Source organism: Rhamphochromis longiceps, linkage group LG16 (assembly GCF_057381845.1).
Source record: "Rhamphochromis longiceps isolate RC_006_pf linkage group LG16, R_longiceps_female_GT1.1, whole genome shotgun sequence".
Taxonomy (NCBI): Eukaryota; Metazoa; Chordata; class Actinopteri; order Cichliformes; family Cichlidae; genus Rhamphochromis; species Rhamphochromis longiceps.
This window is the reverse complement of record NC_140572.1, coordinates 11,748,853-11,763,228: the sequence shown is the minus strand read 5'-3', so window position 1 is coordinate 11,763,228 and position 14,376 is coordinate 11,748,853. Positions and strand designations below refer to the sequence as shown.

The 14,376-nt window shown below is 41.4% G+C and overlaps 1 protein-coding gene across 1 annotated transcript in view; it reads left to right on the top strand.

The window, feature by feature from the left end:
• Positions 1-14,147, top strand: part of LOC146650701 (SH3 domain-binding protein 4) — a 48,727-nt gene extending 34,580 nt beyond the window's left edge. The window contains exons 4-5 of the mRNA XM_085383694.1: positions 11,878-12,066; positions 12,482-14,147. Coding sequence (XP_085239820.1) covers positions 11,878-12,066; positions 12,482-12,706 — 414 coding nt within the window. The 3' untranslated portion in view covers positions 12,707-14,147. The remainder of the gene's footprint in view (positions 1-11,877; positions 12,067-12,481) is intronic.
• Positions 14,148-14,376: the final 229 nt, after the last annotated feature.

Sequence of the window (14,376 nt, the reverse complement as noted above, 5' to 3'; positions counted from 1 at the left end):
GCACTACTCATGATGTCAGATCAGCATCCTGATGTGGCACACCTGTGAGGTGGGATGGATTATCTCAATATAGCAGATGTGCCCACTACCACACATTTGGACTGATTTGTGACCACTGTTTGGGAGGGATGGTTATATTGTGTATCTGGAATGAATTTTAGGTCTCTACATCCATCCCATGGGGAATGGGAGCAAAAACAAAAGTGTTGCGTTTATATTTTTGTTGAGTGTATATTGTCAGTTATATCGTTATCGCAAATTTTCAAATGTATATCGTAATAAATATTTTTGGTCATATTGCCCTGCTCTAGTAGGGTCCAGAGGTTATAATTGATCTGATGGGGGTTGTAGGAAAGATTTATTTAAGGCATAGACCGAGCAGGCTGACACATAAGAATAAACCTCCCTTTCCAGAGCAGACCATCAGAATGTTTGTTTAATAAAGTTTCTGGTTCAACTCACTCGAGGCTGGCATGCAAATCTCACAGCATTGAGCCCATTGGATTACTTGAGAGTGTATGGAGGAGGGAACATAAAGACAGTTGGGAGGGCCTCCTCCTATGTCTGGATCATGTTGTCTGGTCTTGGTTGACTGTGGCTTCATGTCAGTCTCTCCATGTTAGTTCACCCATATTTATGGGAGGAGCATCGGGACATTCTTTGGGAATCTGTGTCTGGTATTACATCCCTGGATTTCAAGCAATAGGTAAAAGGAAATTTAGAACACCCACAAACAGTCCCTACACAGCATGACAAGGACTCGACCTCTTAGAGCTGGGGTGTCAAGCTCCAGTCCTCGAAGGCCAGCATCCTGCTTGTTTTTAAGATATCCCTGCCCTACCTACTGCTGGTTACCTGGATCAGGTGTGCTTTGCCAATAAGAAGGAACCAATGTTTCCACTCCCTCTGGGGCTAGCTTAATGGCAACATCGTTGTTCTTTTCAGATGAAGATAGACAGGATGTAGCTTACCATCTGAGCCAATGTTCTGGGAGATTGATTGAGTAAGGGAGGCATCTACATCAATAATCTAAAAACCTGGGGGAATAGACAGGTTTGGAAGTCTGTATCGGCTTCTGGAGACCAGAGAAAGGAGAGAGTTGGTGTGGTGAGCATAGCTAGAGGAGCCAGAGTTCTGCTGTTGTTCTGCTGCAGGAAAGCAGGGTAACTAACTGATAAGCAGGCAGGTAGGTTGATAATCAAAGTCCAATTCCAGTTTAGCTTGGAAGTCAGTTGTGAATTCTTCTTGGGGGCCACATGGGTATGAAGCACACACTAAGAGTTTCCTAAAGATGAAAACAGCGGGTATGTATTTGTGAAAAAACCAAAGCATGAAAAGAAGAGTCTAATGTTACAGCTACTGAAGCTGAACTTGCTGGGGAAGGTGGATGGGAGAAACCTGCCTTTAAAAGCACAGAAGTGTGATAAAGAATGGGCATGAGGTGTGTGCATCCAGCTGCTTCACAATCTTATTAACTTCCATGCACCAGGGCGGCAACCTGCACACACACGAGAACACTCTCCAGAGCAAGAGAGCGTGACACTAAGGGTTTTGTGACAAAGATATGTCGGGGGGAAAGATTGAGATGTAGAATGAAAAATGTCTGACACAGTGTAAAATCACAGATTTCTAACTTTTCTGATTTTTTTTCATGAAATCTGCAATTAGGTCCAAGTATAATCAAGTTTCTGTTAAAGGTTCTATAAGTGAGAATTAGAAGCCTGATATAATGTAGCGGCAGCTAGTTTTTTCCTATGAAAATATATACAGGAGCAGAGAATGAAGTCACTCTCCCTCTGTGTGTGTGTGTTGTAATCTGAGATTTTTTTATTATATGTTTTGGTAGCTAATCTGTGTGTGCATGTCGGTGCATGTGAGACCCTCCCTGTGAAACTGTTATGGAAAAGCAAAGAGAGAAAATGATGTGATGTGGTTTCATTTTCAGCTCAGTGTTGATTCTGCTGGTGTTTTCCTGTGCTTCACCCACAGCAGCAGGAAAACCTCAGCAGACGATTTCATAGTGTCGGGCTGGACACCAAATTCATTCAGTGTCATTTGGTTGCATTCTGTTCATGAAGAAATTAGATTAAAAAGGAATTTCAGCAGCTTGAGAGTTTCAGTCTTGTCATAAACTGTAGTTGTTTCTATTAATTTTTCATGCTTTGTTTCAAATTGTACAAAGCTATTATCAAGCAGCACTTCTTAATGTTCAATAAAATGCTGTAGATGCCATGCAAGCATTCAGATTTAATGTTTTGGGAGATACTACTGCTGTGAGCCTAAGAAAAAGAGCAGAAAAGTTGAATTTTGACATATAACCTAAATCATTTTATTTTTTAAAGTTGCAATGCTACTTTTCTAGGGCGTTGCAAGGGATTCACATACTTCAGACACATTAAGGTTTCCTGATAACAGTACACTTATATCAAAGAGCGAGACATCTCCCTCAGGGGTTAGTAGAGACCCACCCATGTCAAAAAATTGAACAATATTTATTGATGTTATAAGAAAATTACATGATTTCAACACTATGTTGCCCTAAACCGAGTGCTGTGTGATTGAGAAATTCTGGACAAGTTTTAACAGGCTCTCTCGGTCCTGCACTCCCCCTGAAGTTTCTTTTTAACTCACTCCATTCCTCTCCCCTTATCTGCTCATGGCCTGTTGTAGCCTCAACATGATGTTTGGGCACGTTCAGGTTTTTACACTAAACTGTAAACCTGCCTGCTAGATGCTTACTCACTCGCCAACATTGATTTGCCTTTGCAGTAATAGTGTGCATTTTAATGGAAAATAGCTAAAGCAGTAGAAATATTAGGAAAATCTCTCTGCAGCTAAAGCATAAAAGTCTGAGGGAATAAACTTGTAAATGTTTAATGTTTTTCTGACAAGTCAGTGTCATAACCTTTCTGTCTTTCTCTTCCACACAGAGGTGGAAACTGATTAAATCCAATTTTTATGATAATTTGCCAGCATTTGTGTTAGAAATATAAATGACAATGACAAAACATGTATTATTACAACTATTAAAATTCTTTTGCAAATGCAGTCATTTTATGTTATGACAAGGATTGGATGGTTAAAGGGAAATGTATAGACACCTAAGTCTATTACTTAAACACATTAACCTTACGTCTGAAAGACCCCTGGCTTGATTCCGAGGGGTACAAACAAACCCAGCCTGACTGGGTCTCACATTGCTGTAGTCCTAGTCCTTCTCCCAAGCCTGAGTAAAATGTGAGGAAGAGCAAAAACATGTGGCAAATCAACATGTGGATACATCCACTGTGGTGGCCTCTTGGGAAATAGGGGATCAGCTGAAAGTACCTTCTGTTGATGGTCATTTGCAGTAGTAATGCAAGAGTAAATGTAACAGTGTTACATGCCGTTATCATCAGTGATCACTTTGAAGAAAGTAGTGGAGTGTGATGGACCTCCTGTGGTGCTCTTAAAATGGGTCTTTAAATGACTGAAAAGACCAACTCCACAGACTTTTTCAGTGTGGACACTGATGTGAGTGTGCTGTGGCTTTTCTGTGGCAGCTTGTTCATTTTCATTGAAAGAGTGAAAAAAAAAAATCTCCTTGCAACTTTGTGAGGTATTCCCAGTATGATGTGTAACATTTTTTGAGGTTTCTCCAGATATCCTCTGAGCATCATTTAAGTCTGATTAGGCTTTTGTGTTTCGATCTCTGTGGTTCCATCTCGATGGTGGCAGGTCAGTGCTGGCTTCCTCAGTAACACTGATGTTAGTTTTCTTTTCTTGTCAGTGGATATGCAGGACTTTCAAATGCATCTCTGATATTAGGATTCAGGGTTGCTCTGTGCCTGCTCAAAGTAATTGAGGTCTCTGGACCATATCAGTCTGGTCAAGATAAATGCCTCATAGATGAGTAGGGTACTTCCATACAAACTCAGGCAAATCTAAAAATGGAAAGAGTACAAAACTATTCAGAATCAGTTATAGTGAAGTGGCTTCAGTATATTTAACGAAGCCATGCAAAATGTTATTCTTAATACTGTAAAATTATAATGGCTGAAAAACATATTAAAGCTGTACAACCAAATAAGTTTTGAATTCAAGTAAAAAATTCAAGTATTGACAAAAATTCAAGTATCACAATATGGTAATATTATCGGTAATCTAGAGATTTTTTCAGGTCTTTTTTTTCTACATCCATTCACAGCAACATTGTCAAGAGATATATCATAGTTTCAATAACAAAAACATGACACTGGTTTCTATTACTGTTTGACATAGAGTAACAGAAACCAACGTCCGTACTGTGGTGTGAGAAATGATCAAAAAGTCGAAAATTTAAGTATTCTGATTCTGAATTTCATGGCTTATGAGAGCATGTGGGATAGGTGGTTGCTCAAAACAATTTATGGTATGCGAAAGGTCTTTGATGCCACACACATCTTCTAGCTTTCAATCCTTTCACACAGTACACAAAAATACTGAATTCCCACCACAATCAGTCCTTTATGATTTCATATGTTGGCCAGAGGGGCCGATGGCGCGATATGGCAGCCTCGCTTCTGTCAGTCTGCCCCAGGGCAGCTGTGGCTACAACCGTAGCTTGCCTCCACCAGTGTATGAATGTGAGAGTGAATGAATAGTGGTATTGTAAAGCGCTTTGGGTGCCTTGAAAAGCGCTATATAAATCCAATCCATTATTATTATTATTATGTCACTCATAATATTAATATTCTAAACATCCATCAGTCTCTATTGTTAACTAGTCCAGTGGGGATGAAGTCTGTCCCACCTGACTCTTGGTAAAAGGCCAAGTACAGCTTAGGTAAGTCCCCAAAAAGTCAAAGGACTAGATCAGGGGTCCCCAACTCCAGGCCTCGAGGGCCGGTGTCCTGCAGGTTTTAGATCTCACCCTGGGTCTACACACCTGAATCAAATGATTAGTTCATTACTAGGCCTCTGGAGAACTGCAAGACATGTTGAGGAGGTAACGTAGCCATTTGAATCAGCTGTGTTGGATCACAGACACATCTAATAACTGCAGGACACCTGCCCTCAAGGCCTGGAGTTGGGGACCCCTGGACTAGATGAACCGTCTGCTGTGCAAGTAATCACTGATCAACCTGATCTCTGAAACTCTATGTAAAGCAACAAGGACTTTTGTAAAATAATTAAATTATGATGCATGTCAGTTTGAATGATTACTTTGCTTGCCCCCTGATTTCCAGACTTTGGAAGACCATGAGGGTTACGGTCACTTAGAGGTCATAGGATTAATCGTTTAAGCTCTAATTCTGACCCAACAACAGGAAAATCAAAAGAAAAGTTTCCATTGTTTCAACATAAAGCATCAAATACAAAGAGAATTTTGTATTGGCTCACTAAGTTTAGTATGTAATAAACACATTTCCTTCTGTCACCCTTAAAAAAAGACTGTGAGCTTTGCTCTTTCAGCTGAATGTCTTCTGTTCAGCACCAAAGAAACCCCACGTCCTGTTCTTCCTTTCAGTCAGATGCCGGTGTAGAAATTCCACAAGATCTTGAGGCGTGGGACCACATGGGGGGCGGGGGACCTCTGTTGTATCTCAGAGCTAAAAGGGGATTTTCATTTCAAAGCTCTCACTCAGTTCTGCAGCTGAACATCTGACCCCACTGAATTACTTGCAGTGAGATCAGTGGAGCAAATCGAGCTTGGGAATAATAATAACATCCTATTTCTGGAGGAAGGCTCTGAAAAATGGCGAGGCCCATTATATGCAATTTGCGCTCTGCTATGCCATTTTTGTACACAGATCAATCTAGGGTTTTTTTCCCCCATCCCTGGCCTCCTTCCTCTTTTTTTTCCTCCCTCCACTTCCTCTTCCTCCCCCTCCTTCAGTGGTTGGGTGTGGTGAGTTGCTGCTTCTGGAATAACTGTCTGAACAACAGCTCGCTTACTCTCAGGAGATTCTGCCTTTTTGGGGGGAGTTACTTAAGAATTAGGAGAGTTCAGATGCAGGGTAAAAACCAGCAGCTGGGCTCTCCAATCTCTCCAATGTTTTAGTTTTTGAGGCTGATACCACTGCTCGCAAAGTGGTAAAGAGATGAGAAAGAACAGACAAGAAAGACAGAAGTGTGCCAAAGATAGAGCACAGAGGCTGCAAATGGGTGAGGTGGAGGAAGTCAGATGGAAAATGAAGATGGGATAGAAAAATAATAAGGAGGAGATTGAAGTGGAGAGATTGACTGTCAGTTTTCTAGGTGAGGGGAAAAGAACTGCAACAGGACAATGGAAGAAACAAATCATTTATCAAAATTGTCATTGCTTTAGTTTGGTTGTTTTCTACAGGTCTAAAGGCACCCTCTCTCTCTCTGTGTGTTTGTGTGTGTGTTTTGGTGTGTAACAACAGACACCGAAACCACCCGCTTCGTTCATTTCCACACCGCCGTTATCTCTGAAAATATGTCTGGAGGAATTTTCTTCTCATTTTGACAAGCAGATGATTTATGCAGCAGGGAGAGCTGCAGGGCTTCAGAGCACTGATTGCTGAGCTAGTGAAACAAACTCGGTGGCATTTAACAAACACACACACAAACATTCAGAGAGTCCTATAACACATAAAGCAGCTGACATTTTGGAAAAACGCAGCACAGTAGTTGATTCCTCTATAGAGGCAGAGTATTATCCCACTACATAGAAGCTTTTTAAATGGCAATAATGACAGTGTGCCCAGCTCGGCCTTCTGCAGTGCAATTATTAGTTTAGAATCAGACTCGGTGACTCGTGAGGGAGCCACGCTCTGTGATAAATACTTTACAACACGCCATCAAAAATTTACAGCAAGGAGAAGATTTCCAACCACCAAGACGCTCCAAAAAGAGACCAAAGTGCGGATCCACAGAACATCTTCTTTAAACTCAAACAGTGAAATAGACCTCATTACTGCAGGGAAAAAACATTCATAGAACCTGTACTGTGTCTGGAGCTGCTCCAGCATTACAGATCACATGTAAGATAGGGTTTGTAGCATGTTTACTTAAAATGCTGGTTTTTGGCTTACCAACATAAAACTTTGAAGCAGCAACATTCAAGTTTTACTTAAAATAACACTTAAAGTTTAAAATGTAAAGCAGAAAATCCTCACAGACTGAAGGATTACTGACCACTCAGTCCATTATAGGCATGATAATGCCTGTAATGGACCGGGTGGTCATTATAAGGACCATTGCTACAGCCGACAGTTATTACACCACTGTGCTACTACTCTAGAAAAGTGTGATAAGGTCTATCAGGTGGCCAGTAACCTGTCTAGTGTTAGATTAAGGGTTTTATTGTAATGCTGGAGCAGCTCCAGACACAGTTTTATTGGGTTTTATTGTTTTAGCAACATGCTAAATAGGCACATTTTCAGAAACTAGAAGATGTTGCATTTTGAATTAAGTTTCGGACTTTTAAAAAGGGGTGGTTGTTAAAGAAACCCTACCTCCAACCCTAACACATACTGGGTCGCCAATGGTAGGGAAGGTAGCACCAGCAGGTAGGCTGCTTCAGTCATTCACATTCAGTTCAGATGCCCCTGTGGAACAGCAAGTGATTAGCTCACTCAGCATTGCTTTGTAGCTGATATGTGGTTGCTAGGGGACAATCCAGACATACAGTAAGCAGCCTAGGTAACCCCCTAATCTATATACCAACCTTTCATATGTCAATCAGCAGTATCCTTTACTCTTGTTGGTAGTTGCTTCAATTACTTGACTTCAAGCTATGAAAACATTAATTCTGGAGCCGCCCACTTTGCGCTGACAGCAGTTATTTCATTCCCTGAAGTTGCGAAAGCCTCTTTTCCATTAGTACCTACTCGACTCGGATCGACTGGTTTTCCATTACAACCCAGGAGTACCTTGTTTGCATGCTTGTCTGTGCGTCCCGCGACACAATAAATGTGCAAGATGAACGCTACAACAAAGGTGGATATCGAAGCGAATATATACCTGCTGCTCAGTCTGTTGCTTTTCGTCAGACTCAGGGACCACAGCGTTGTTTTTTGTAGCCATTTCCCTTGTCGAGTTTCAAAATTGGTTTTCGTCAACGAGACGCTCTCATGACTCATCGAGTGACACTACTGACCAGCAGAGATGGGCAGTAACGCGTTACTTGTAACGTGTTACTGTAATCTGATTACTTTTTTCAAGTAACGAGTAAAGTAAGGGATTACTATTGCAAAAACTGTAATTAGATTACCGTTACTTTCCCGTAGGAACGCTGCGTTACTGCGTTACTAAAACCGTGATTTTTTTGCGAGAATGTCTCATGACAGTGACGTAAGCGAGTGCGCCGTTAGTGACAACAGCTGTGTGCAGATCAACAATGGATCACATATCGATTGTGGGAGAGAGTATGAGCGTGCAGCGTTTAAAGCGTGGAAGTACTGACCTTACTTTGAGTTTGATTCCATAAAAAGTGCGCAACGACGTAATGGGAAACTCACAGAGAAACTCACAGAGAAACTCGCGGATTCTTCAACTGACCGCGGCACACCTGCACCAGGGTAAACCTCCGCCTACCGCAGTCCTGCTTTACAGGTGAAAAAAGAGCAACAGGACCGCTGAGTCTTTGACTTTATTTATTTTCTGCTGTGTTTTACGTGCATCTATTTGAAAGAGTGAGTGTAAACACAAAAAATTTTTTATTTTATGTGCTGGAATGTGCAGAAAATAGGTTTAAATGTTAAACTAATTTATTCAAGTCAGAGAATGTTGCATATAATTAAATTTTTGCTTGATGCATAAAGTTAAAAGATTAAAACTGATAAAACAAGTTAAAAAAAGAGACTTTTCCATTTGATTACATTTTGTATGATTGATTATGTAGAAAAAGTAGAATTGGGCTGAAAGATCTATCGCTTTATCACCTATTCAGGTTGTAAATCGTGTTTTTAAAAAGTAATTAAGTAACTAAGTAATTAATTACTTTTGAAAATAAGTAATCAGTAAAGTAACGGGATTACTTTTTGGGGGAAGTAATCAGTAATTAGTTACTGATTACTTTTTCAAGTAATTTGACCAACACTGCTGACCAGCCAATCAGTGCCATGCAGTCTGATGACGTCAGAATTTAGTACCTATTTGGATTGCTTGGAACCCTAGCTGAGCAGGTACTAAAAACGACCTCGTCCCAGGTACTGTAACCTAATGGAAAACCCTGAAAACCGTGGCGAGTTGATCTGAGTAGGTTCTAATTGAAAAGGGGCTTAAATGTCGCTGACTTGTATGGTGTGTGGTCACCACGTCACTGCATCAAGTCATCCTGTGTGAGTGCCCCTTTAACCCTTTCTCCACAAGTAAAGTCATTTTCTTATTAGCCATTGCTGTGTAGCTTATATTTGGTAATAAAGTGGCTGTTGGTGACCCTGTTGTACTGGTAGTTGCTTCAAGCTTGCAACCTCAAAGCTGAGATTCGTCTAACTTGTGAGCCTTCATTGGAATTCCTCGGTCCCTGGTCACCGCATGGCTGTGTGCTCTGCGGCAGGACACAGGGTGGTGTGTTAGCTCATTGTTCTTGGTTTTTGTGCTGTTGCATTTTTATCTTTTTAGTGACCACTCACTTCTTTTTATATTTATTGTGTCATGTGTTTATTTTCTGTTCTTGTGTGCTTTCATAAAGTTCCTTGTCCAGAGTGGGAATGCTTATTCTCTTTTATTGGAAATACGTTAAAAAGTTAAACATTAAAATACCAGTATACAGCAAAATAATAACATCTCAGTTAAACTCGCCTTGTTAATAAAATTAAAAACTCTGAACCTACGAAATACAATAAATATGTGTTTATTTTCCTAATGTTTGCTGGACTTTGTCAGTCCAACAGTTTCTGCCTCAGTAAACAAATTCTAATATTGTTAGAGACTTAAAGTTGTGTTGAGACAGGAAGTGTTCTCCTTTATTTTGGCAGGAATTTCCTGTTGTTATCTAGCAAGGAAACAGGTGCTTGTATTGCTAAAATCCTCTTCCCCTTAACATTCACAAAGATATCCAGAAAAATACCAAACAAACATTGCGTGATTCTGTCTGTCACTCAAAGTCCAAATCAAACTTTAGCTGCAGATTTTGTCCAGAAGTGTCTGATCGACTCAGTTTGCTTCTCTGTCTTTGATGTAATGTGGCGACAGATCAGCATTCCAGCAGAACAGCAAAACGCCGTCTGATTGGCCCCCAGCTGCCGCTATCTCATCCTCTGGTCTTCTCTCAGAGCGAGAGAGGCTGCTGGAGCATGACATCTGCATTCCTTACCCCCTCCCCCAGTCTCCCGTCCCCCCCCCCCCCCAATATCCTGTCGTTCCACACATTCCTGCACATCCAGCTGAGGTCCAAAGTGGAGTTTTAAACTCACCTACGCTCTGTTGAGCCTGCAAGTCAAAGGCTGCATCCGAGTGTGTGCTGACACTTCTGTCTTTGTGAGGACACTCAGAATAGAAAGTTTTCGTTCCTCATTTGGTGATATAGTCTGAAACAGTTTCCATGCATTTCTATCAAAAAGAGATCAGTGTTGTTGGCACAAACCTGGAACCAGCACGGCAACATCAAACTGTTGGGCCTAAAGTTAATATCAGTGCTGTTGGGCCCTCTAGCTTCTGTAAAGGGCAGGATTCAGACTTAGTTCTTAACTTGCACTGCTTGAAGATTAGCACTCCAGGTGTAAAACCCCCCCCCCCCCCCATGTGGCGACCACATGCCACACTGCTGAGAGCGGCCCGGGTTCGAGTCCAACCCGTGGCCTTCTACCACATGTCTTCCCCTGCTTTCCTGACCCTTCTTCACTGTATCTATCAAAATAAAGCTGAAAAAACACTTTGCAACTCATTTTATGAAAATTTCTCCATAAATGGATATAAGCCTCTAGAATACACTGTCTTCACAAGTGTACTCATAAAGTCAGCACACATTAGTGGAAATGCACTTATTTGCATGAGATTCATTTGGATTTGCAAATCTGCTCTGACGTGCTGCAGGTCCTCTCCGCCGTAGGAACACAGCGAGTCTCCGCAGTCTTTAGTTTTCCCACAATCACCAGTCATCTGGGCAGAATTGACAGAGACAGAGAGGTTGCAGGGGCTGATGGGAGGGGCCGGGCTCCTGTCCAAACCAGTTAAATTCAAACAAACAGGAGTCACTTTAGCATCATGCATTTTTCTTTCCTAGTTTGTATTCTCTCTGTCCTCAGTTGTCCTATTTTTGGTTAGAAGAAAGTCAGATAATTACTGTTCATTTAGACCCAACTACATCATGAACGTGGTAAAAGACCAGAGACATTTTTGACCAGACTGGGGAATTTTGTAAGAAAATGTTGGGACACTTTGGACATCAGACATTGTTGTGTACTGGATCTCATATTGGATCCTGTGTGTATCAGTGTTGAGCTGCTGCATTCCTCATGTCATAAATATGCTACTGAAGCAACACAGGGTTCTTACTTCTACATCCAACACGAAGTTCGTAAAAATTGCACAAAGCTGAGATTTGCAGTGGTTTAGAGAGGCCAGCTGTGGAAAAAACTGAAACCTCTAGATGTGCATTTATTTATTAATTGTATCTTTGTAAAGGGTGACTTCTGTCTGGCGTCTGGTCACTTTGCACCTTAAACAGACTTTTTGTGAACACACTGTATGTATGTTCATGTTGTGTGTATTATTGTAGGGTCTACCTTACAATATAAAGCGCCTTAAGGCAACTGTTGTTGTGATTTGGCACTATATAAATAAAATTGAATTGAATTGAAATGAAATGAAATGAAATTAAACACTGATTCCAAACCAGAATTCTTCAGAATCAGGAATTGATTCTGAATCGACCTCCATCACTCAAAGGTGAATAATTTATTTAGAACCCACATCTGAAATCTTCTCCCTCTCCTTTCTCTGCAGGCCCTGTTGAAGATGGACTGTCAGGGTCTTGTAGCCCGACTGGTGATGGACTTTGTCCTGCTCACCACTGCTGTGGAGGTAGCCGGCCGCTGGAGGGAGATGGCCGAGAGGCTCGTCAAGATTTCGCGCCAACAAATGGATGCTTACGAGGCACCACACCGTGACAAGAACGGGGTGGTGGACAGCGAGGTATGCGTGTCCTAACATCCCAAAAAAAGATTTCACACAACAACAACTTCAGTTGCAACTGGCAAAAACAACAAATCCATTCTGTACAAGCCTGATCAGCTTTATTATGTTTTAGGACTGAACATTCAGTTATTTGCTTGTCTGTTTGAATCTGTAACATTAAGACATTCATGTTTCTCAGAGGATGAAATCAGCTGACCTAAGCAGCTGAAAGTGTAGGTGATTCCTGACCTGATTATTGTGTTTTAAAGGAACAGTGACACATCTTGAGAAATACAAATGTTTCACTTTTCCCTTCTGTCAAAATCACAAGTGGACCGAGTGCATCTGTATCATTCTGTCAGCCGGTGACAGTTTTCCGACATGTCAGTGTCCCAGGAGATCATGACACGTTTGTTTCTCTTCTTGTCTGCAGGCCATGTGGAAGCCGGCATACGACTTCCTGGTCACGTGGGCAGCTCAGATTGGCGATAGCTACAGGGATGTGATCCAAGAGCTTCACATGGGCCTGGACAAGATGAAGAACCCCATCACCAAACGCTGGAAGCACCTGACCGGCACGCTCATCCTGGTCAACTGCTTGGATGTCCTGCGGAGCTCCGCCTTCAGCCCCTCTGCTCAGGATGACTATGCCATCTGAACCCAAGCATTGCCCCACACCAGCACACCTTGCTCTTCAGGAGCAATTTTTTTTTTTTGAAATTGCAACGTTTGAAATGCTGCATATCAGCTGTTTGCTCACTCTGAATGCCACTACTGCTGTCGTTCCTGCAGCGTTGCCTTCAGCTCTTCGTGCCCAGGGCAACATCACCAGACAGGCCCCACGTCCCCAGCAAACAATACAGTGCTCTATGGAGCTTGCAGTATTCACAGAGACTCTTTTAATAGCTTCAGTCTTGCACAGTTATGTATTTTTGTAGTCTTATTATGGCACAGCAGTTTTTTAAGCAACCATTTGGTTAAGATCTGTGGATTGAATGCCAAGACAGACATTTTTATTAAGAAAAGACATTTTTAGATATTGTATCCTCGTATCCTCACGTGTCAGATCTGTTCTATTTATTTATACATTAAGAAGAAGAAGCATCACCTTTGGTCTGTCTTCAGCTTCTCCCTCACTGCAGTCCTTCAAATTTCAGTGATCCAAATATTTTGGTGTCCTCTATTTTCGAAGATCTGAGACTGAAGATTCTACACTCAGTTTTACACTGAAACGCGCAGTGTTTTTGTAGAACATGAATCAATGGATTTATTAGATTTAAACTGATAATTTCGTTTCAGCAAAATTTAAAACCCTTGTGTCAGTTTTAAATCATCTTTTGAGTTTTGGCCTCCTAAAAAATGTTATATTGTTTTCTGATTAAATTTATTGTAACAAACTTGACCTTCTAAACATCAATTGATAAATCACCCTCGACCTGAGCCATACTCACTTTGTTCTAGTTCACTCAACTTGTCCCAACCTTTCCAAAACTCAGAATGTCAGACATGGACATCCACAGTCCATGTTTGACTTAGAATGCACTCCCGTTAGGCAATTTGAGCATGCTTAACCCGCCACAGTCCAGTTTGTGTGAGGAGTGTGAATGCATCGTGCCCGCCTGTGGGAGAGAAAGGTCTCTCAAAGAGTCCTGAATTAAAATCTGTGCAAAAATTGTGCAGCAGACAAGATGGTAGTAGAAGTCAAACTGTGGCGGGCTGTTTAAAACATTATTTTCGGACAGAATCAGACAGAATCATTTTTTAAATCAAGTGGGTAGTGTAGTGTTTATTCCCTGCAGATCATTGAAATCTAAGTTAATTTAGATAATCCACTCAAATCTTATGGATCACCACAGCAGGTCTTTTGCCTCTATCTCACCCAAATAAGTGCCTGGAGGCATTTCAAATGAATTGTTAAGTTATGAGACTCTCTTTTAAAGGAACTTTGACAGGATGCATGTGACTTGCATCTGAAAATCTCTGTTTCAGAGTGGACCTCATTTAATTTCAAGTAGCATTTCGTGAGTTCATACATGGCCTTTCTGCAGCCCCTCAGTTCCTCCTCTGTCTGAAACAAGCTACTTTTGCTCTCTGTTCACCTCTTTAAGCCAACTTTCCTCTGATTGGCTGCCCCTCATAAAGAAAGCATGAACAGCAGATAGGTGGAGCTTCTATCCTCATAGCCTGAGATGTGAGCATATGACATTAAAAAAGCACCAAAAGTAAAAATAAAATGTCTGAAAGAGTATTTAGAGTAGCATGACGCCTGAGCTTTTGACACACAGGGATTCCTTCTACATATGCTGACCTCATTATCTGAAACCTTGG